Source organism: Octodon degus, unplaced genomic scaffold (assembly GCF_000260255.1).
Source record: "Octodon degus isolate 3935 unplaced genomic scaffold, OctDeg1.0 scaffold00116, whole genome shotgun sequence".
Lineage (NCBI taxonomy): Eukaryota > Metazoa > Chordata > Mammalia > Rodentia > Octodontidae > Octodon > Octodon degus.
Genome location: NW_004524692.1, coordinates 6,029,177 through 6,053,571, shown reverse-complemented (window position 1 = coordinate 6,053,571; position 24,395 = coordinate 6,029,177). Strand labels below are relative to the sequence as shown.

General features: G+C 42.9%; 1 protein-coding gene across 3 annotated transcripts; it reads right to left on the bottom strand.

Annotated features, from left to right (window-relative positions):
* Positions 1-10,849: 10,849 nt before the first annotated feature.
* On the bottom strand, positions 10,850-18,334 carry Itln1 (intelectin 1). 3 transcript variants are annotated; one of them, XM_023699863.1, is made up of 8 exons: positions 18,197-18,334; positions 17,965-18,028; positions 16,181-16,279; positions 15,062-15,309; positions 14,577-14,735; positions 13,954-14,074; positions 12,872-12,975; positions 10,850-11,132 (listed from the first exon to the last, which is right to left on the bottom strand). In XM_023699863.1, the coding sequence occupies exons 1-8, from the start codon at positions 18,311-18,313 to the stop codon at positions 10,980-10,982; spliced, it is 1,065 nt and encodes a 354-aa protein (XP_023555631.1). In that variant the 5' UTR covers positions 18,314-18,334; the 3' UTR covers positions 10,850-10,979. The 3 variants fall into 3 exon arrangements, with proteins under 3 accessions (XP_023555631.1, XP_004640038.1, XP_023555632.1); XM_004639981.2 differs by having other exon boundaries at positions 17,965-18,097; positions 18,197-18,289; XM_023699864.1 differs by lacking the exon at positions 14,577-14,735.
* Between the last annotated feature and the right edge of the window lie 6,061 nt (positions 18,335-24,395).

Here is a 24,395-nt window from a genome sequence, read left to right as displayed (position 1 = left end):
ACTGCCTGTCCGGCCACAGTTTCCTCAATTCATGGCTGTTCACTTCTGCTGTGAGCTGACAAGGCCACTGTGAAAACCACAGTCCCTGAACTTGGACAGATAGCTCCCACACACTAAGCTAGTGAAGTGAAGTCTGCTTAGTCTCGAGTGCTTAGAGCTCACAGCAACTCACAAAGCCCACTTTAAAATTCTTTCCCTTGCTCAACCCCAGCCCAGCTGCTACAATCAAAGGGCAGGAGGAGCACAGTACAAGTTCCAGTGCTCTCTATCCTGCTGGCACTGTGAAAAGACCTGCCTGGATAGCCCACTGACATTAGCCCAGACTGTCCCCATCCCACACACCTTGTGAAGTGGAGGGAAGAGGGCTTGGGGCACCTGTGAGCCGAGAAGCAGAATTCTGGATAAATAGCTGCTGATGTTCAAGGAGAAAGAGAGTCAGTGGGAAGACATTGAACAAAATCTATGGTTCAGGGGCTCTGGAAAAAAAATCTATAAGGCCAAGGAGTATGCAAGTTCATACCAAAGTTCAAGTACTTGCAAATTCCATTCTTTTTTTCTATCAGTCTGCTTTAGCTCCATGTTCCCATCAGTACCTTTATACTCCCTCCATGTGACTGTACTTGCCAGTAACAGTTCTTTCTTCCTGCTCTTGTCTTCTCCCAGAAAGAAAGTGAGCTCACTTTTTCTGCCAGCCCCCATTCCCACGTGGATCCCACCAGATTCTCAGGTAGCCTAGGACCTCCTCGGGCTTCTGTGGACATGCAGTCAGTCCACTGTGCCTCTCCCAGAACCCGGTGCATCAAGGCCATCCCCTAGCATCTGTACTTCTTTTTTGTGTTTTCTCTTGGGCAGTGCTTTACATGCCTTCTAAATCCACCCTTACCTTTTCACACCCTTTGATCCAGTGCCAGCTGCACAGTCTGAAGCCGGGCATGAGTGAGACAGACAGAGGAAACTTGGCTGCCAACGCCAGCTCCAGGGGTGTTCCGAACAGGTCATTAAATTTCAAGTTAAAGAATTGGATTTGAGCTTTACTTCAGCAACTTATGACCTGTGCAAGGCTGGGCAGGTTACTTTATGGATCTCCAGAACCAACAATATTGGTTGCCCTTATTCATGAGATAAGTTTTCAGTATCAAAATAGTGACTATCTCTGAGACTATACATATAAAATTATCACAATGATCTGAAAGTCTGTATACCCCTAACATTTTACCTTGAAATCTAAGCACCAATGTGATAGCATTAGAGTATTAGGAAGTTGGGCCTTTAAGAGGGTAATTAGGTCATGAGAATAGCACTTTATCTAAAAAAGGGGGGAGGGAGACTCAGGGAACTTGCTTACTCATTCCTTCTGTCACAGGAAGGTAGAACAGAAAGTCAGCATTCTGTGTCTAAGAGAGACTGCAGCAGGACTCAACCATGCTGCCATCTTGATTATGGACTTCCTGGACTTCAGATCTATGAGAAATAAATTCCTATGATTACCTGTGTTATTTTGGTTTAGCAGCCCAAAACAGACCAAGGTGAAATGGTTTTGTTTGTTTCACACAGACCTGTATACCTTCTCTTTTCTAGTTTATCTCTTCCTATGGGGCAGCTTCTAGCCTTTGGGATTTTCCCACAGTTGACTGAATAATTCCCTTGACTTTGAGAAGTGGTTCTCAAGAGGCACTACAACACAGGCAAACTTCCCTATACGACACAAGGAAGACTTCCAAAGGTCCAAGCCTTGAAAAGTAAGTAATGAACAACGTGAATTAGGGATCTTTTTCACCAGTCCTGACTCCACCACCAACTCCTGCCTCTCCCCAAGCATGTAGATGAGATACCTGTCCCTGGGAACTGAACTCAACTACACCACTTCCTATCTATCTGTCCGACCTGTGGTTCTCAACATGCTTTACCACATAACTGCTATCTTTTTCCAAACCCTGCCTCATCCAACCTTCATATCTTCAATATAAAAAATGTATGCTTCCCTTAGCTTAGTGTTTCTAGTGTCTGGCCTGGTGCCTTACTCTTCATAGCTGCCTATACATTGTTTTTACTAATACACATTAATTATACATAATAATATGCTTGAGGCATTTTGACACACACATGTAGCACATGACCACACTTTTCTCCATTACTCTTCCTTACCACACCTTCTCCCTTCTTGTTCCTCTCAACTACTTGCTCTTTTCTAATAGTCTTCTTTCTACTTTTATTTTTTATTTAAACCACCTCATTTACTTATTTATTTGTAGTACATATTTGCAGTATATGATTACATTTATTGTGAAGAATTTATACATTTTCATATCTAGTTCTGTTTTTGTCCCCATCCCCCCCCAACTCTTCTTCCCCTCTCCATTCGCAAAAGTTCTATTTCTTTTTTTTCTTCAACTGTTTTGTTAATCCCTTCCTTTTCCCTCCCTTCCCCCTCTACCATCTCTTCTTCATCTTCCTATTTGAAAATAGCTTGTTACTACCTAATATCTAGCTTTTATTTTACTTATTTATACTTTCAGATTCTCATATAAGAACAAAGTGACATTTAAACTTGTGTGTCTGATTTATTTCACTTAATGTTATGACCTTAATATGCACATATTTACCTAAAAGTAATTCATATGTATCCTTCCTTATGTCAGAGTAGTACACCATTGTATAAAAATACCACATTTTCTTTGCTCATCTGATCATGGATATATAGGCTGTTTCTAAGATTTAACTGCTATAAATTACCCTGCTATAAATAGACATGCACATATCACTATTGTATGATGACTTTAAATCTTGTAGGACAATACCTAGAAAAGAAATGGCTCGGTCTAGTGGAATTTCTACTTTTAGTTTTTTGAAGAATCTCCATGCTGATTTCCATAGTGGTTGTATCAGTTTATAGTACCACTAACAATGGAGAAGAGTTTCTTTCTCTCCACAGCCTCGCTAGCACTTGGTATTGGTTAATTTCTTGATGATACCCATCAAAGTATCATCTTTCATACCCACCTTTCATATCCGTCTTTCTGGAAAGAGATGAAATCTCAGTGTTATTTCAATTTGGACTTTTCAAATGGCCAGCAATGTTAAACATTTTCTCATGCATTTATTAGCCATATGTACTTTTTCATCTGAGAAGTATCTATTCATTTAAGATACTGATCTGGTGATTGGGTTTTTAAATAAGGAGAGGTCTAATTTTTTTAGTTCATTATATATTCTAGATACTAGTCCTCTGTCTGAGGAGTAGCAGGCACAAATTTTTCCCATTCCATAGATTGTCTCTTTACACTATTGGTAGTTTCCTTTGCTGTACAGAAGCTTTTTAATTTGTTGTGATCCCTTTTCTTGATTTTTGATATTATTTCTCATGGGGCTAGGGTTTTGCTCACAAGGCTTTGCCTACACCTATATCTTCAAGAGTTTTGCATACTTTATCTTCCAGCAGATTAAATATTTTTGTTTAACATTCAGGTCTTCTAGCTACCTTGATTTCAGTTTAGTGTCTGATGAGAGATACAGGTATAAGTTTAATCTATGGCACATGGATAGCAGTTTTTCCTTTGTCATTTGTTAAAGAGGCTATCTCTCCCCCAGTGAAACTATTTGGCCCTTTTTCAAAGATAGGTACCTTAGTGTCCCTGGAGTTGTTTCTATATCCTCTCTTTGTTCCACTGATCCACAAATCTATGTGAAGTTTATCTGGTGTTTTGCTTTATTTTGCCAATACTTCACTGTTTTTATCACCAAAGCTTTATAGTATATCTCAAGGTCTGGAATTATGATGCCCTCTGACTTGCCCTTGTTGTCCAGAATTGCTTTTGTTCTTCTTGGTCTCTTCTGGTCCCATATGAATTTTAGGATCGTTTTATTTAGTTTTGTGAAGAATGCTAACAGTATTCGGATTAGAACTGCATTAAATCTGTGTAACCATTTTGGAAGCATGGCCACATTTACTATTTTGGGTCTTTCTATTAATAACAGGGGACACTTTTCCATGTTTTGACACTCTCTTCAATCTCATTTTTCAGAGCACTAGAGTTTTTATTGTAGAGGTCTTTTACTTCCTTGAATAGGTTAATTCCTCAGGATCTCTGTTTTCTTGGTTGTTTCCTAATTTCTCTTGGTGGCTTTACTATCAAAATCAATACTGTCGATTTTTTTTTTTGAGTGTTGACTTTGTATCCTGTTAACTACTTTGTATCCTGTTAAGTTCTTGGTGTCTTAAATGTAAAGGACAGGGCCAAGGAGATAGCTTATAGAATAAGCACATGCCTAGAAAGCGGACGGTCCTGAGTACAACCTCTGGTACCTTAAAAAAAAAAAAAAAAAAAAAAAGTAAAGGATCATATTATCAAATGATGATAATTTAAATTCTTTTTTATCTACATCTCAACTATTTCTTTCTCTTGTCTAATTGCTCTGGCTAATGCTTCCAGAATTATATTGAACAGGAGTGTTCAGGGTCTCACTACTAGATCAGACTTGTAGTGATCCACCTGTTTATAGCCTCCCAAGAGCTGGGAATACAGATGCACGTCACCATGCCCAGTTTCAATTGTCTCTCAGCTAGCCCCGGGTGTGGGGCTGGCACAGCAGGCCCTGGGATTGAACCCTCAGCCCCTGCACTTGCTTGCAGGTGCTTTAATCTGCTGAGCTATTTGGCCGGCCCTTTTATCATTAATTGATCATAAATTTGTTAAATGTGTTTTCTGCTTCTGTTAAAATGATCACTTTTTTTGTTCTTGCATCAGCTTAAGTGGTATATTGTATTGTATTTATTGATATGAATATGTTGATCCATTCCTGCATCCTTGGAATGAATTCTACTTGGTCATGGTGTATAACAAGTTTGATAAATTGTTTCATGCAGAAATATAGATATGAGACAAAAGCCTGATGTCCCAAGAGAGCAGGGAGCAATGCACAGAGCCCAGGGAGAGCTGCTGTCTCTCACTTGTAAATCCTGGAAAGCTGGGATTCAAGGCTACAGCTAACAGGTTCTCCTGCAGGCACTCTGTTCTTTGATCCCTTGCTTGGGATGTTATCAGCTAGCAGTTGTGTAAACCTAGTGTTAGGCAAATGGGGGAAGTTGATAGAGATAGTAGTTCATGTTCACTAAAGTAATTATGCACATTCCTTAGCCTACCTTTAGCCCTCAACAAATGTGAGAGATGCTTCTAAACTCTGGGCTCCCTTGGAGAGACTAATCTCAGTGAGACCTCTGAGGCTATATTCATCGGCTCTTCTCATCGTTTCTTTTGGCACCGACCCATAACATACAACAGTTTTGTTCTGTTTACCAGTATTTTATTGAGGATTCTTGCACCTATGTTCACTAAAGAAATTGACCTGTAGTTCTCTTATTTTAATTGGATTCTTCTCTGTATCAGTTTAATGCTTTCTTCCCAGAATGACTGAAAGCACTGCTTTCCTTTCAATCTCAAAAAGTTTAAGGAATATTGCTGTAAGATCGTCTCTAAACCCATTAAGACCTGGACTTTTCTTGGTTGGTATGGGTGTTTTCATTATTTCCTCAATTTCACTGACTGACTTTGGATTAGTCACGATTTTTATATCTTCTTGATTAAGTTTTGGTAGCTCCTCTGTATACTAGGAACCTCTCCCTCTCTTCTGAATTTTCCATTGTATTAGAGTACAGGTTCTCAAAGTAGTTAGCAACAATATGCTGAATTTGGGCAGCCTCTGTTGTGGTTTCACCTATTTCAGTTCTAATCACATGGATTTGGGTCTTTTCTTTATTTTGGGAAAATTGGCTAAAATCTTTTCTGTTTATTCTTTTGAAGAATCAGCTCCTCAATTAATTGATTCTTTGTATTGTTTTTTAGTGTCAATTTCATTAGTTTCTACTCCATTGGTTTATAATTTCCTTCCTTGGATTCGGATGGTTCTTGTTTTTCTAGGACCTTGAGATATGCCGTTAAGTTATTTACTTGGGCTGCTGTATGTTTCTGATGTGTTAAGTTACGACAATAAGCTCCCATCTAAGGGCTGTTTTCACCTGTCCCATAGGTTCTAGTATGCCATACTGGCATTATCATTTGATTCTAAGAATGCTTTATTTGATTTCTTCTATGACCTACTCATTAATTGAAAGTGTTTTTTGTTTTTAATTTTATGTATTTGGTACAGGGTCTCACTACACAGCTTGGACTCATAGTGATCCTCCTGTTTCAACCTCCCCAGTGCTGGGATTATACGCTGTGCCACCACACCCAGTCTTGATGGCTGGCTTTGTACACCCAGGGCAGGGCCCACACAGCATGAAATACTGGGGATCAAACCCGGGTCCTTGTGCTTGCCTAGGCAAACGCTTAGACTGGTGAGATATCTCCACAGTCCAAAAGTATTTATATTAATGTCCAGGTATTTGTGAACTTTCTGTGGTTTCTGTTGACTTTGATTTCTAGTTTCAGTTCACTATAATCAGATAATACACGTGGGATAATTTTAATTTTTGTTTATAAAGTTAAACATGCTTTATGAACTACAGAGTGGTCTCTTCTGCAGAAACTTCCATGTCTTACTGAAAAGAATGTCTATTCTACTGTTGTAGGGTAGAATAGTATGTCAATATCTAATACATCCATTTGTTTGAAAATGTAGTTTGATTCTGGTATTTCTCTGCTGATTTTTGTCTAATAGATCTATTTGTGAAAGTGGGGTATTGAGGTTCATTACTATTACGTTGGGGGTATTTTCTGATCTTTTATGTTCAGTAGTGTTTATTTTAGGAAGCTGAGTGTAGTGCAATTTGATGCATAATATTTATAATTTTTATTTCTTCTTAAATTTTTCCATAATCAATATATAGTGACATTCTTTAACTTTTCTCATCCAATCTGGCTTGAATTCCATTTTGTCTAAAAATGTAATAGCTATTAATGTTTGTTTTCAGGCTTGCACTACATAGCATACTTTTCCATCGTTTGATTTTTAAGTCTATGAATTTCTCAATTAAATGAGTGTCTTATATGCAGCCTAACATTGGATTTGGATTTTTTTTATCCAATCTACCAATATGTGTCTTTCAATTGGGAAGGTCAGATCACTGACACTGATAGACATCAGCTTACTCCTGTCCTTGCCTTATTGTGCACTTGTTCTTTTATATTTCCTTCCATTTAACTGCCTATACTTTCAATAGAATTCTCCTTTAGATTTTTATTTTGCAATTTTTCATGGACTCTAATTCTTTGATAAATTGGTCATCTATGCTTTGAATTTTGGTTATCTGTTTTATTTGAATATTTTCAAGCTTACTAATCTATTTGTTTTTTAACTCTATTATCTGTTTAGTTATATCACCTTTTAGTTTACTAAGCTTTATTTCTTTTTTATTATAATTTTGCTAAGTTCAGCTATTTGGTGTTTAATTTTCTCCCCACCAGTGCCCCTTTGATCTGCCTGGAAGAATTTGGAGGCATTTTGCAGCCTTGTCTTCTCATGCTTCTGTGTGTATGTGTGTCTGTGTGTATGCTGAGGATTGAGAATCAACCAGAGTGGGAAGACCCTGTTACTAGTATGAAGAGCTCTTTAGTTAGTAATCTGCTTTCTTACCATGTGATTTGGGTTTTCTCTCTCTTAGCCTCATCTACCACCTCGACTCACTCAGTTTAATGGCACTGTGTTGCAAGGAAAAAAATCCCTACCCATTATAACAGCATCAACAATGCCAACCAAACATCAACCATATACATTAAGACTTGCTTTAACAGCTTTACCCTTTTATCAATACCTCCTACAGCCTGGGCCATACTGGCAGACTAGGATGTAAAGGGAGGGTTAAGCAAAAAGGAAGAAGGGAGTGAGTCAGTAGGAAGAAAAGAAGAGAAAATGGAGAACTATGCATAGGTGAAAAATATGCCTGGGTCTAATCTGTTGGAATTATTTTTACATCTGGAGTAAAAAGCTAGTGTGAACGGGTTTTAGAGAATATTTGAGGGAATGGGAGGAGGGATGCAGAAGAAAGGAAGTGAAATTAGAGAGTGAAGGAAGCTTTGAGATTTTCAGAAGCTGTTACTATGGTGGGGAGCTGGTGGGGCCTGATTGCCTGCCTATGAGCAGGTTGCACTGCCAATCAGTTGTCTCTCTGAGCCATCATCCATGGCAGGCAGTTCTAGGGGTGCGGCTAACTGCAAGTCTTTCTCTCTGTCTCTAGATACAACATAGTAGTCAACTTGGGGGTGGGAGGGTGCAGTGTAAGTGGTCCACCCTGCAGCTCTCTGCTGACCTCCAACCAGGGCCTTCTCACCCCCACTCCTTTCCCTGCAGGGCAAAGTTCACAGTCTCCTCTACAGCTCCTTCCACCAGCCTGCGGCCTAGTGCATCGCTGGATGCCCTCTGACCTGGGCTCCACTCTCTGACTCTCTGTTGTTCTTTTTCATAAACTTAGTGAAGCTCAGGCCTCCCTCCCCTTAGCAGCCCCTAGCGGTGGTGTTGGGGGCTCCCTTGTGGGCACCTGTGGACCAGCAAGGATAGCATGAACATATCCCGTAAGCACAACATCCCTGTTGTACATGGAAAGAATGGGAGAGGAATTACCTCTGGACCGATGTGGCTTCTCCCCTCCCCGGAGTCATGCTGTTCCCCACCACTGCTTGCTCACCCATCTCCTGGCCCAGCTTTTGTTTTGTTCTTTCCATGCTCACATTTAGTTTCTTAATTGGTCCTGCAACCCCCAGACACTGCTCTCTCAGGCAGTCCTAACAGCATTCAGATTCAGGCCCCTGCTCTCAAAGAGGAAAATAGAGAGTTAACTTTTTAGAGTTAAATTTCTGTGCAGCTAGCAGATTTGTCTTCCTGTTGCCCACCAATGCCAGGTCTATATTTCCCTTATCTAAGCAACCATACCCTGAACTCGTATGTTATCTCAGTCATTTGCTTCCTGCAGCTCCGAGCTTGTCCCCACCCTGAAGCTGTAGCTTCCCGTGAGTTTGCCCAGCGTTTGAACTTAGCTTAGTATGCAGCATATACGATGTAGTTTTCTTTTAGAACATTCAGCAATAATAAGCGAAGGTGTCACAAATCAATGACTACCAAATACTCTGCTTCTGTACTTGTAAACCCCACATAAGCCCAAGATACCAGAGATTGGGACCTGATACCTCGGGAATGAATCCCTGTCACAGCCTGTTGATTTAAATAAATCTGCCTCCAAATCCTGGGTGATTTCTGTTTGCAGTGACAAACAGAGTGGCGCACTTGTTTTCCAGTTCTAAAGTGCCCTCTAGCTTCCCTTGGGAACAGCCTGCGGGCACCCCCACCTGCAGCTCTGAAATTGGTTCAGTTCATCCATGTTCTCCATCACTTAGCCCAGGAACCAGAGCATGTTCAATAGGTATTTTTGGAATGACACATAAAGGCACATGTAAAAAATAAAAGTATCTTTCCCTTCACCAGGCTAGCAGTGCCTGGCTCATGGAAAGTGAGTACATACAGGAAACACCTACCAGAGTTCAAAACTCACTAGGATTGCTGTTAGTTTCTCCAGTTGGAAGAAGGACAGCTGAGCGGAGTAAGGGACAGAGAGACCTGTGTGCTAGTGTAGAAAATGGGGATGGGATAGAGGAAATTGAGGAACAACAGGTAACAAAGAACATGTTACTAAGGAGTAAGAAAGAACACTATAGAAATAATACTAAAAATTTCTAAGCCAGGACCAACTAAATCTAGTTGAAATGAGAAAATCTTCCCAGAAACTTTTCGAGGAAGCTTCTTTCCCTTCCTCTTTGTTTTGATTTACATCTACGTTGTCCCCCTCAAAAGCTGTCTGCATGCAGACTTGGAGGTGACTGGCTCATGGGAACAACTGTAGCTGACCTGGTGCTGGGCGGCAGGGTCTGGCCGGAAGAAGCAGCTCACTGGAGTGTGAACTGGAAGGGCCTCTGCCCCCCACCCCACCATCCCCCTTCCCCTCTGAGCAGCGTTCCTCCACCTGAGCCTTCCACCATGTCATCTCTGCCTTGCAGCCGGCAGACAGTGGACTACACTGTGAGCCAAAATAAGTGGTACATGGTCCCAGCATGGAGAAAGCGACCAAGACAATATTGGTCCCCTTCTTACCCTGCTCCTGCAACTTCTTGTTCCACTTTGTAAGAGACATAAGAAATTTTCTAGCTCTCAAAGAGGAAAATAGAGAGTTAACTTTTTAGAGTTAAATTCCTGTGTAGCTAGCAGATTTGTCTTCTTGTTGCCCACCTCTAGCCAGTGAGAAGTAATGGACACTCAGGAAAGCGGAGAATTGGAAGGGCTTATCGTGGTCATATCTGCACTCCAAAGGAAAATAATACACTGCCTAATGTTTAGTCATAGGTTGAGACTGACGTCACCCCCATGTATAGACAGCACCATGAGGATGAGTTGGCCCCTTAGCTTCTGTTGATCAAGCCCCTGCAAATGCAAGCCCAGGAAGGTTAGCCACCCAAGAAGAGGCGTCATCACCACGGGCCTGCTGGGCGCATCCTTCCCTGAATAGAATGTGGCCAGCTAGAATGTACCACATATGGACATTGGGGAGCATTTTTCTTCCTTGATGCACCACAAAGAAATGCACTCTTTTCTCCTTTAGGAATTCAGGTTGAGGATGCAACTTGATCAGTCCATATAAACAAGTTAGGAAGGGATAGGGTACCATGCCTCCTCCCTACTCTTATCCTTCTGGCTACATTGAGGGGCTACCTGAAAGGGGCTGTAGGATGGCGTTTTCCTCTATCAGGATTTCTAAGCCCTAATATTTCAAGCACTAAAGTGGCTAAATCAGCATCAGTCACATCAGTAAATATTCTCTTGAAATTTCCTGTGTTTTATTCCCTGCATGAAAGAATTTATGAAGACATTAAGCCTTGATGAATACGATTTATTCTTCTTTCCTGTCCCATTAGCAATGTAGTTACTAGGTCAGGTGTTCCACATCCCTGGGATCCCAGAGTTGGGAGAAGGGGTCTAAGTCCCATAGCACAAAGGCCTCAGCGATAGAACAGAAACACGGCCGCCTCCGTGATCTCCCGACTGCAGCTCCAGCCACTGTGAGCAGCGTATCCATTCCAGTCAAAGGCAGAAAAGTCTCCACACTGCACAGGATGGCCTTCTGGGAAGTATCCTCCTCCACCAATGCAGTGCTAGGAAACAAGGAGGGCAGAACACAGCGATGAGAGGTCTGCTGCCGAGCAGGAAGACGCGTTAGTGGCCAAAGCCAGCTCAGTCTTATTTCTCTTGAAAATTTCCATTGGTGATATTCATCGATTACACTCAGGAAAACTCCTCTCCCTGTAGCCGTTTTGACATCACTGCCTTCACCTGACTTTCCTCCAGCATTTCTGATCATTGCTTCTCAGCGTCCCTGGCTGGACCCTTCATGAATTCCTTAAGAGCTGCTCCCGGGAAGGGGACACTTCTTATACCACATACATGAAACCTGAAAAGCAGTTTGCTGCTCCATCAACACAACAAACCCTCTGAAGCAATAATGACTTTGAACACACTGTTCACTATTCACGATTTACTGATGACCCCAGAGCTCCAGCTGCAGTCTAGATAGGTCTTGGGATAAAGACTTCACACAACAAGTGCCACCTGGATCTCTACACAGGCGCTTCGAGCTCCACATGACAAAATAACTATAGCTGTGCATCACGCAAAGGCAGAGATGCAAGCCCAGAAACGCACAGACAGACATTTTTATCATTATAACAACATCATACAGCATACTAATTGCACTGATCAGTGCAATTAGTATGCTATATGATGTTGTACAACATCATACAGCATACTGACATAAACTTCAATGACGATAGCAGTGCAAGGTGATATAGTATTTTACATTCCTTAGCACAAGTGGAATTCTTCTGTGACCAAAATATTATTTAGCAGCACCTGACTGTATATCCCTCACTAAACCTAAGCCTGTTTATGATGTCCTGACTTAATAAATACTCACACAAATGAAAACCATATTATTCTAGACTTCTCCTCCATCCTCTGCATTTAACTGGTCATAGGGTAAAAGTCTTTGCCTTTTATCAGTGTCCTCCATTCAGTCCCTCGGGTGCTTCTCATAGACTTCAGGTCTTCATTTGGACTACTGAAACCATCTCGGCACTGGTCCCATGGTGAAGTTAAGACCTCACCAATAAAATCTGCCATTCCTGTGCAACCAGCATAATCTTTATAAAATGCAGGAAGATCGTTGAGTCAGTCTACCCTATAAAATGCTTTAATGGCTTCCATCAACTATAGCATAAAGTCGAAATCACTAGGGTGATGTAAAAATCTCTTCCTGAGGCAGCTATCACTACTTCCTCATCAGTTGCTGCCTATAACTCACACATTTACGCTGCACCCAACTGCAAAACAGCTTGCTGCCCCTCTCTGAAACACTTACTGTGAGCAGATAATTTCTTTGGCCAGAAGATGGCCTGAATGAGGTCCATAAGATGATGTCCATGACCTTGAGCAGCTCCTTGACAAGGTTCACATCTGTGCAACCCATCACATGGAGGACCAAGTTTTACTACTACAGATAAACCTCAGGTAGAAAATGACAAGGCCTAGGCTCTCAGCTGCTCTAACTCCAGGCAGCTGAGTGCTTTATCCCAAAGGCTGAACATAGAGCAATATGTGTTCAAAGGCTCAATAGTGATTTTGGTCCCCAATATTACCATCACCCTGTACCTTAACACACAGTCCCAGCACTCAGGTCCAAGAAGATTTAAGAAAAGACAAAAGAATGTCACAGTCCCACACACAGATAGACATGCCATACCCAACACACACACACACACACACACACACACACACACACAGGGAGAGAGACAAAATCAGCCTTCCTCACAGGTTCCTTTAATACACAAAGACTCACATGCTCATTGTTGCATCCCGTGACCTTTACTCCAGCACACATGGCATGGGCTGCCCTCTCATTATTAAATACTCTGAACTGGACAAATCCTGCAGTGAATTCATCTGAAAACAAGGGACAGAAAACACCTTTCAAGGAAGATGCTGGAGCTAGCATCCTTTCGGTCAGCGCAAATGCGGTCTAGCTGGGGCTGAGGCTCCAGCCCAACTCTTTAGCTGCGCAAGTAGAACTGGGCACCACTGCGGCCCATGGGACCGACCCTAGGCAAGGGGGACCTTTCTGTACACAGAGACCAAGAGCTGTGAAGGAGGGCTCTGAAGGAGGGCTCCTGGTCCTCCAGAGACTTGTATGGAGAAGTTCAACACTGCAGAGAGATCACCAGTGCACGTCATCAGGGCTTACTGAAGCAACTGGTGGCTGCACTCACTCTGACTCTCTTCACACTTTCCTTTTCTACTTTTTCTCTTATTTTTTAATTATTCTTTTTTCTTTATGGGAGGAGCAGTGCTGGGGATGAAACTCAGGGCCTCATACATACTAAGCAAGTTCTTTACCCCTGAGGCACATCCACAACCCCCTTTACACTTTCCTAGTTCTCTTTTATTTTAGTCTTAAATCTCGAATATACATAAAAATGACTTCATAGCAGAGGCTCAGCCTCTATGAAGGACACACTGTCAAATTTAAATTCACATTGAACAAATGAATATTAAACTTCACAATAAAAATGCAATTATCCTGTATGCACATGAACCTGGCCTGCTTCTAACAACTTACTGACAGTGTGGTAATGGGTTTGCTAGGAGTAGAGTAAAGAGTCCAATTTTCCAGTCCCGATCCCAGCTCTACTGCCTGGGCCTAAGCTGGGTCATCAACCCCTTGGAGGCTGTTTCCTAAGCTCCACCAAGGAGTTATTAGTTAATATTAGCTCAGGCCCCAAAGAAGTTGTGCAGATTAACTACGGCAATACACTTAACATTCACAGAAGAAAACCAGGCTGCAGTAACAACATAACTGCTACCTGTGCTAACTAAATGTATCATCTTTCCTACAAAGATTTCAGGGGAGTGCTGAATACTCACTTCGGCCATAAGGGGAGTAATAAGACGCAGTCTTCTGGGCATCACCAAAATCATAGACCACAGGTATCGCAGGCCCGTTGTCAGTCTGACACTTTCCTGCTCCGTATTTCACTGGGTATTTCTATATGAAACAAAGAAGTCAGTGAAAGGGGGCAATAGGCTTGGTTCTCACAGGGATCTTGCCACTCAAACAGGAGAAAACAGTGCTTTCTCAAGAACAGAGACTACTTGAAAACCAGTCAACATAAGAATCTTTGCCTTTGGCTCTGCTTCTCAAAATCCTGGGAAACTTTGTAAATCTCTCTCTCTCTCTCTCTCTCTCTCTCTCTCTCTCTCTCTCTTTCTCTCTCTACCCCTCTCCCTTTCTCCCTCCCTCCTCTGCTCCCTCTCTCTCTCCACCTGTCCACCTGTCCCTCCCTCTCTCAATTTCTGTCTTCCTGCCCCCAACCCTATTTTTCTAAAGTCTCTTCCCTTCCTGGCTCAAAATTCCTGAGAGAAGCAGGACAGAAACCATCTACAAATTAAGGTGCGGGGAACATGGAAGAGAGATTCTTTGGCACAATTTCAAGCACCTGCTGCTGTCTAGACCCATGAAAATCAGCACAACCAGCAGCCCTGTGTACCTGGTAGAGTCCAAATAGATTATGTCCCAGATTCAAGAGGAAGCCAGTATCAGTGCGGTACCTCAGCAGGGAACTATTCCTCCAGTTCTCCATGGGGGTATTGTTGGGCACATGCCAGATGCCCAGGTCCTGGGCCTGGATGTCACAGTAGCCAGGATTCTAGAAAGCAACGCACACTGAGCCTGACCAGGTCAGGAGATTCCACAAAGCAAAGGATACACACAATGTTCTCCCTCCCTCGGCTAAGCTGACAGCTCTGACTGGGTTCAAATGAGAGATGGCCAGCTCACCCAGACTCTGCTTTTAACACTACCTCCTTGACTGCTCAAGACTTTGATGAGAGGAAGGTGGGTTTTGAGGCATGTGTTTTGCCCAACTACTCTACCCTAGCTAGTGTTGCAGTCACCTTTCAACACTCCCCTGACTGCTGGGCCCAGCCACACCCAGCCCTTGCACTTCTCACATGGATGGTGAGTGGCACCAACCTTGTAGTCATCGCTGGTGGCAGCCTCTGCAGTCCCAAATGTGTTGTAGCTGGCCCAGTTGCCGTCACCCGCAGGGGAGTCGGCTCGGTTGCCTTGCTGACTGGACCAGCGATCACCCACTGTGCACTTCCCGTACATGTTGTTCTCATGCACACTGGCCACCAGGGTCCAGCCACCGCCATCTGTGGTCATGTCACAGAAGGTCTGGTAGATGCCATCATTCTTGGTGCGGAGGAAATACAGGCCATCTGTGGAGAACAGCAGCCTGTCGGAGGGCTCATTACACATCTCAGCCCAGTACCCAAAACAGCCTCAGGAACTAGAAACACCAGAAAGGCTCCTCTTCTGAGTCCTGTTACGGTGTGTCCTACGTCTACCAGACTCCCCTTGAGTTCAAAAGACCCTGCCCCTCTGAAGGACCTACAACAGAACTATCAACACTGCCAGCAACATTCCCCACAAAGCTAAACAAAATTTTATCAGTCACTCAGAAATTCCTTTGCTAGTATATATCTGAAAGAACTCAAAGCCTGAACTCCACCTGATATTTGTCCACTAAAGTTCGTCCAAGTGTTGGTCACAAGACCAAAGAGTAGAGCTACCCTCGTGCATTCCTAAGCATATGAATGGCTAAAACAGCATGATGTGTATATGTTATATATAATACATATATATTGATACATATATATACATATGAGGAAAAGGAATGAGTCATCCATCTTTAAACAGTGATAATCCTTGAAAATATTAGCTAAGTGAACTTATGAAAACACGAAGAGGCAAAGACTTCATGATTCTACTTATATGAGGTAACTGGAATCAGCAAACTTTTGGAAACACAAAGTAGAATAGCAGTTACCCCGAGACGGGCAAAGGGAGGCTATGGTTCCCTTGCCTAATGGCCACACAGCTTGCCGCTGAGGTAATAAAAACTTACTACAGATTCCTAGTGGTGGTGTTTTCATGACATGGTGAATGTAATTTATGCCGCTGAAACCTGGTCAAAGCAAAACTTTATTCAAAAAGATCATATTTTACAATATTTAAAAACAAACAAACCTCTCAGAGGACAAAGTCTGGGTACCTGGCTGGGCTCTAGTTCTAAGCCTCAACACTCACCTTGGGCACCATGACATCTCTCCTTGATTTCCACGCAGCTTCGGGGAAGAGATGGAGACAAAAAACAGGTCTGTTTCTCAGGATCAAGATAGGTCACAGCTAAAGAAAATGTGGAGTTTTATTCTCATTGCTGGTTTGACACAAAACCCAGCCTCCCTTTATCATTAATCTCCAACTCATTTCTCCACTGAACCAGAGCCTCACTGCCTGGGTTCAAAGGCCTTGAGACAGAGGTGTCCTTTCCACTCCACACATCTGGCCTGCACCCAGAGCAGACTTCACACATGCCTCCCTACGTGACCTGATGCTGGCTGTCACGGTTTGTGTCTAGTTGTCCCCTCAAAGCCTCATGCAGTCATGGCGCAGCTTCTAGAGCTTAGTTAATTCTTGATCCAATGCTCAGATCATGGGTGTGAGTGCTATTCCGGCCCTGAGGTGGGTAATCTACATTACAATGTAAGGAGGGAAGACAAGCTTGCCTCTGCCACTGCTGCCGCTGCTCCTCCCTTTTGCATTTGCTCTTTGCTGCTTTCCTTTGCCATGAATAGTTGCCCGCTACCATGTGCTACTCTGCCTTAGAGCCAGCCAAGTATGGACTGACAAACTGTGAGATAAATAAATCTTTCCTTCCTTCATTTTAGGTGTCGGGTATTTTGTCCCAACAATGAGAGGAAAGTAACTGAGACACTGGTGCTAGGCCCTGCCCTGCACACTAAGTAGTTTAAGGAATTCAACATTCTCCCCGCAAACAACGTGAAAGCTTACCAATAGAGGGAGCTGCCAACAAGCTGACAAGAAAGTGTATGGACAGAAATGAGTGACAACCTCAGGAGAGCGAAAGGCAAGCTCTGGCCTGAGAAAGAAGAATGGAGAGCCCTGACAGGCAGCATGGGGATTCTCTAGGACAGGATGTTGTAGTCGCAGAAGTCTGGTGTCGAGGACCCTGAGCTTATTCTGAGAGGATAAATATGATTTATCAGTAGGAACAAGGAGAAGTCAAAGAAGGAGATGTCCACAGGCCTGGTAAAAAGAAAGCAAAGTCCAGTCCGTTGAAGAAAGGATACATAGCTTAATGTGACTGAAACAAGCTTCAAGGCAGACAGTACAGCCCATGGCCAAGAGACTGACGGAAGTGTAAACACAGAACCTGCACGCACTTCTCAACTCTGCAAAGTAATGAGAATCACAGGATGGAAGCAGCCGCAAGCTGCGAAGTCTGCGGTGTTCAACTACAAGTAGCTCAACACTTGCAAGTCAAGTACCCCAGCTTATCCTATCTGCCCCTCAGTTTGCTGATGCCTAAAATGGAGCTAATAAATATGATTTTTGTGGAGGTCAAGTGAAGTTATATTTAGAAAAAATATATTTTTAAAAAATTCAATGAAGAGAAATACAGATTGTGAAATGCCATTGTTGCTGCTGTTACAGAGCCGTGAAAAGAACGTCCCGGGGCATAAAGCAGAGCCGTGAAGTGTGACGCAAGCCACGGCCACAGGAGCCGCGAATGGCCAGGAGGATGCACAGCTATCGCCAGAGTCCCCTGGGGCCAGTCAAGTCACACAGCTCGGAACCAGGACAGGCCTTAGCAGAACACTCCCTGCGACAGGTCAGAGCCCTCCCGAGACCAGAAACCTGCAGTCAGCCTGCATCCAGTCTGCTTCTGTGCGTCTCAAAGACTCCATCCTCGAAGCGACCAAGATCCTGGTATAATGCAACCTGCTTATTTTCTTCCTGTACTACATACAGGTAAGCTGGGAGGACAGAGCTCCCCGGAAGACACTCACCTGCGCTGCACCCCCTGGTGGCCACGATGAGGAACAACAGGATACTGATGCTGACCATTGTCACCTGAAGAAAAGCAAGATGAAGCTCACTGTCCTGACCATCTTCCCCTGTTTCCATGGCCCCGCTCTAGTCCTACGAAGACACAAAAGTCCTCTGCCTTTTTTCAAACTCCATACATCTCCGGCACCTAAAACAGATCTCAATTAACGCTCCCCAGTGTCTAGCCCTCACCGAGCGTGGAGCTGGCAATTTCCAGCAGAATGGAGTCTGCGCCCTTCCTCTAGAGCCTCCTGACGGGGGGCCGAGGCTTTCTGGAGAAATCCCGAGAGGCGCTGCCGGGCCTCTCATCTCACCCTCCCGTGGCACAATACCCAGTGGCAGTGAGGCTGCTGATATTCTCAGGGAAAGTTTTTAAATTTATTAATGATTAACAGTATTAGCGGACTGTGAAGGACAGAGTTCAAAGCTCTTTGACTAGCCCTGCTTCCTAATTTGTGGATTTCATGGACCTATTTTCCAAAAAATAAACACACAAAAAAGATGAGCAGGCTAATAAAAGTTCACATTGGTTGTTGGATATTTTTTGGTGCTTTTTGCCTGTCTTTCCTGTAAAGTAAAAAATTTTGGAAAATGTACATGCATACTATCCTCATCATTCTGTAACAAAAAGAAATTTTAATAATAAAACAGATCTTGATTTGTTAACTACAGGTGCCCTGTTATATAAGGACTGTCACACTGATACACTCCCGACCCTTGAGGGGATGGGATGTGGGAACCACTCAGACTGCTCTACAGCTCCGGGGCATCTAAGGACACTTGAGGATGTGATCCGCAGGCAAGACATGGGATGCAGTCACTGTGTAGCTGTGACTTAGCACAGGTAAGCACACATGTGCTGCCTACGGCACTACACAAGAAGACAAGTATGAGACAACAACCTGTATAAGAACATTGTTGAATTCTTTGTTAAAAAATAATTTTGAGAAACAAATAGCAATGAAACAGTTTCAAAACCAATTAGTAGGACAGTTTCAATAATTAATACATTGCATATTGTTGCCTCCTTGGTGGTTATTCATAGTACAAGATGCAGACATGATATCCTGTCCAAAAACACTACTAGAACAAATCTTTCTATTCATTTAATTAAGAGAAAGTAGCTGCATATCTATCCTAACTATTTTGAATATACAGATACAAAATGCTCGTTCATTTGTATCCCCTTTTTTGTTTAGTTTTGTCAGAGATGGATATTCCATTGCCATTTAAATATTATAGGTGCATGAATTCAACAAAATATTCCAATATAGTCCAGTAGTCCATAATAGTGGTGGGTTTTCTGTAGGACTGGCAATGTCAGAAGTTGTTGACTTGAGCCTTTTACAGCTCAGCCTGTTAATTTGGCTTTACTTTTGATATTTCATTTTTATACTTCTCTGCTGGATGGTGAAGACCAAGATAAAGCAAGACCTATATAACAAGAAATGTAATTTTTCTACTCTTACAACTTAAATCAATTTGTTTGGTAATGTGGTTTAAATCTATATATCTGGGGACTGGGGAGATAGCTCAGTAGAATAAGCACTTGCCTGGCAAGCGCAAGGGTCTGAGTTCAATCCCTAGTTCTGCAAAAAAAAAAAAAAAAAAAAAAAAAAAAAAATCTATATATCTGCCTATATATTCTTTTTTTTTAAATTTTATTTGCATTTATTTTATGCTTAATTTATTCCCATGCCATAAGTTTTTGTTTCTTCAGTTTCTTCTGGGATATCTTTTTCTTCTGTGCCACTTCCTCTTCTGGTTTGGTAACAATTCGTTCCTTTTCAGTAAGGATCATCTCAATATGGCAGGGGGAGCTCATGGATGGATTAATCCGCCACGAGCTCTATAAGTACGGCGGCGCATCTTGGGTGCTTTGTTCACCTGGATATGTTCAATAACCAGAGAATCTACATCTAAACCCTTAAGCTCAGCATTACTCTCTGCATTTTTAAGCATGTGCAGCAAAAATTCAGCACTCTTTTTGGGCCACCGACCCTGTGTCCAGCCCCACTGTTTGGCCTGGGCACACCTACCAACTCCACCATTGTAACGCCAGAATGGTACACATTGCTTCTTTAATGTGACATCCTTGAGATACTTGGTGGCCTTTCGGATATGCATACCCTTGATGGCCTGGGCAGTTTCACGCGTGTTCTTAAAGTGAACGCGAAGATTTGAGCCTCTTGATTTGCATGATTTTGTGGGGTTTTCTGGGTCAAGAGAGTAGCGAACCATTTTCACAGGTCACCTAAGGCCACTTACAGGAAGAGATGCCTATATATTCTTATAATTATGTCAACTTTTCCTTGATATATATTAAATATAATATATATATACATTGTATTTTAGTACAAGGTTGATGAATTCTTATTACTTTGCTTAATGAAATTGTGTATCATTTCTAAAGCTTTTTAAATTAATTTTGAATTTTTCTGTATTCTTTTAAGAAATTGTTAAGGGGAACTAAGCAAAAAAGAATTCTACAATAGAGACAGGCAGCTCCCTCACATTGTTGCACTCTGGCACTCTGCTCTGCTAAAAAACAAAATAGAATTCAGATTCAGAATACATCTAAGTCTTTATCTTGGATAAATTTAGTTTCATACAGTGACTCACTACTTTGTTATTAGCTTTCCCATTCTGACACAAACTAGATATTGCATTTGGGAATAAACCAGTTCAAACACCCTCTGATGCTTCAAACGCTGATACCATTCCTGCTCCTATGTCATTCTGCAGTTCTCAAATTCCTCCCCCGACTTTCAGCTGTAATAAAATTGATCAGCCTCCCCTCAGCGATACCACATGCCCTGCACATCACTGTGGTGTCCTGGGGAGGCAGGTTAGGACAGGGTCTCACTGTGTAGTTCAGGCTAGACTTGAACTCATGACACAGCGCATACCAGCTTCAAACTCACACTAATCCTCCTGCCTCAACCTCTTGAGTGCTGGGATTATGGAAATGTACCACCACACCCAGCTATCACTGTGTATTAGTACTGATCTCACAATCCTTTTTTTGTTTTTTAGTGTGTGTGTGTATGTGTGTGTGTGTGTGTGTGTGTGTGTGGCCAGCTCAGCCCACCAGGGGGCGGGGCTGGCTGGCATGTGGTGCTGGGGGATTGAACCACGGTCCCTGTGCTTTGCCAAGCTTGCTCCAAGTAGGTGCTTTAGACCACTGAGCCATCTCTCCAACCCAATCTCACAATCCTTAGAAGAAGACCCTGAGTGTCTTCATGGTTATCATCTATCTTCACGGATTCAATGTACTGATTTACACAAAATGCTCAGATACATGAATAAAATAGCAGCCATGAAGAAAAGCTCTAAGGAAATCTATACATTGGCCTCTTTCTTCTGCTAACTGTTCTCTATGATGGTGGCAGCTATCTCATACCCAGCTGCATGGCTGCCCTCAGACTTCTCATGAAGCTCAGGGACAGCCAGAAGAGGGCCAAGAAGTTTAACCAGCACTGGTCAGCTGAGAAGCATCACACCCGAATTCCAGAAACATGGACCACTAGGTGGCGAAGACTCAAGGGCCAATTCCGGACGTCCAACATTAGTTACAGGATCTACATGAGAACAAAGCCCCCCAGGGGCTTCCAGATGTTCGTGGTTCACAATATCAAGGGACTGGAAAGGCTACTGGCGTGCAGCACAGCTTACCTTGTAAACATTGCTCACAGTTTTCCACTAAGAATGTAATTGTAGAAAGAGCTGCACAACTGGCCACTCGAGTCACCAGTTCCAAGGCCTGCTGCTTTGAAAAAAAAAAAAAAATAGGCAACTCGAATGCACATTCTAGCTCTGTTTAAACATACCCATGAGCCCTACACACATAAAAGAGAAAAATAGCTGGGTGTGCTGCCGCACACCGATAATCCCAGCACTTGGTAAGCTGAGACAGGAGGATCATTGTGAGTTTGAGACCAGCATGGGCTACAAAGTGAGCACAAGACCATCCTGAACTGCATAGCGACACCCTATCTCAAAAATACAAGATTTAAAAAATCCTATATGCTTAGTACTTTCACTGATTTCGAGATATATTTTTCCTATTTTGACATCTTCTGTCATTATGCATCACACCCTTAGTGGCCCATAAGTCACAGAACAACAGTCTACAGTGAACTGCACCTAAGAAGCTAGGCAGGGTAGATTTATTTGAGGGACATTATTCCTTCTAATCACAAGCCTCCAGTCAGTGACTACATCCACTTGATTCTACCTGCTGTTTCCTCTTGAGTCTGCTCTTCATGCTACCCTCTCCAAATCTCATGGATCTTCACACTTACTTAGTGAACACATAGATCAGTTGGCATGCCTTCAGCTATGAATAATAGAAAACCCACCTCAAAATGGCTTAAACAGAAAGTAACCATCAGGTCCTGAAATAAGAAATCCTGAAGAGGGCAGGCTCCAGGCTTGGTTCACCCAGCCATTTCACATGTCTCCAAGACCTTAGGCTCTTTCAGTCTCTCCACTCTGGCTGCATCCTATCACTGAGTTCCAGGCAGCTACTGGTGTTTCTGGGCATTTCCTGCAAATAGAGAAGAGAAGAATAATATTTTCCTATGCTTTCCTTTCAGGAAAAAGCAAATTTTCACTACTTCCTCTTGTATGTTTCTCATTGGGCAGAGATAAGTCAATTGGATTAATAGAGCTTCCATAAAAAATACCACAGACAAGGTGATCTAAACAATGAAAATTTATTGTCTCACACTTTAAGGGGCTGAAATCCAAGAAAAACATGGCCAGTTCTGGTTCCTGCTGAGGTCTGGTGCTTTCAAAGTTCTTTCTTTATGGATTGCATGATGTTTTTGTCTGTGTGTGTATTCCTAGTGTGTCTCTCTCAGTCTGAATCTCCTGTTCTTATAAATGTCCCAACCATGTTAAATTAAGACCCAGCCTAATTACCTTACTTTAAATTAGTCATGCCTTGAAGGACTATCTCCATAACAATCACATTTGGTGGTACTAGATTAGCAATCAAACTTAGGACATTGAGAGAAACATAATTAGCCCAAATAGATGCCCATTTGTGAAGCACTTTCAAGCCAGGGTAATGCAAGAGTCAAGAGTCCCCCGAGCTAATCCTCCAGGTTCAGGATTAGTCTTGAAGAGCTACTAAAAGTCCTTCCTCTTGCATGTAAACAATTCCCAACCCTCTTAGTCTAGAGCACTGGCCCACTGCAAGGCCCACTCCACAACGCTACCAACAAGGAGCCTCATGAGAACAAACCATGCTACAGGCCCATTAAACATGTCCTTCTCATCCTGCATCAGCTGGAGAATCATGTTCAAACTCTAGGCTATTGGGCTTGTGTCAGTCACCTGCTGCTGCATAATGAATCACTCCATAGTTTAGTGGCTGAAAACAAAAATAAGCACTTCTTCTTGCTTCTGAAACTGCAGTTTAAGCATCGTTGGCGTGCAGTACAGAACCACCACTGGGATGGCTTAATCCCCTCTCATCTTCACGCCTTTATAAAGAGAATGTTGGGATGGGATTTTAGATCAGATGCTGTCTCAGTTACTCTTCTCTCCTTGCTGGGACAAAATACAGAACACCCAAAATTAAAGAAGGAAAGGTCTATTTAGCTCACAGTTAATGGAAGTTTCAGTCCACACTCAGCTGACTCCAAGGCAAAGTAGCACATGGAAGAGAACAGCAGCTCATGGTGGCAGAAAACAGTAAAGAGAAAAGGGAGAGGCAGCAGCTCTGGCTGCTAACAAGCCACTTTCTCCTCCTTACATTTGTACACAGATTATGTGTCCCAGGGGGGTGTAGAACTCACACCCATAATCCCAGCATTGAATCAAGAATTAATCACAGACCGAGGGGTACCAGATCCTGAACAGACCCAGAGCTCAGGCCCGGCGAGTGAGTGAGAACACCGGGGCTGCGGGATCCTGAATAGACCAGGAGCGCAGGCCCTACGATGAGTGAGACGATCCGGGGCCCGGCGGGATCCTGAACAGACCCAGAACCCTGGCCCAGCGAATGAGATGATCAAAGGCCCACAGATCCTCTTTCGACCCAGAGTGCAGGCCCAGCACAGAACCCTTCAGCAGAACTCCCTGCAAAGAGGCTAGAGGCAAGAACCACCCAGCTGATTCAGGAGCAGAACATGTTCCCAGAGAGACACAAAGGGTTCAACTCTAACGCCTGCAGCAGAAAGAAGTGGAGCACAGCAGCCAGATCCAAATAACACCCACCTGGAGGAATCTGAACTTCATAGATTCAGACCTGGTGCTAAGGTAATAACTCTAAGCTCTACACCAAAGGTCAGAAGACAGTGGTATACAAAATGACAAAGAGAAGGAACAAAATGCACTCTCAGGCCCCAAGTCCACCCAGTACAAATGCAGAAGACACTAG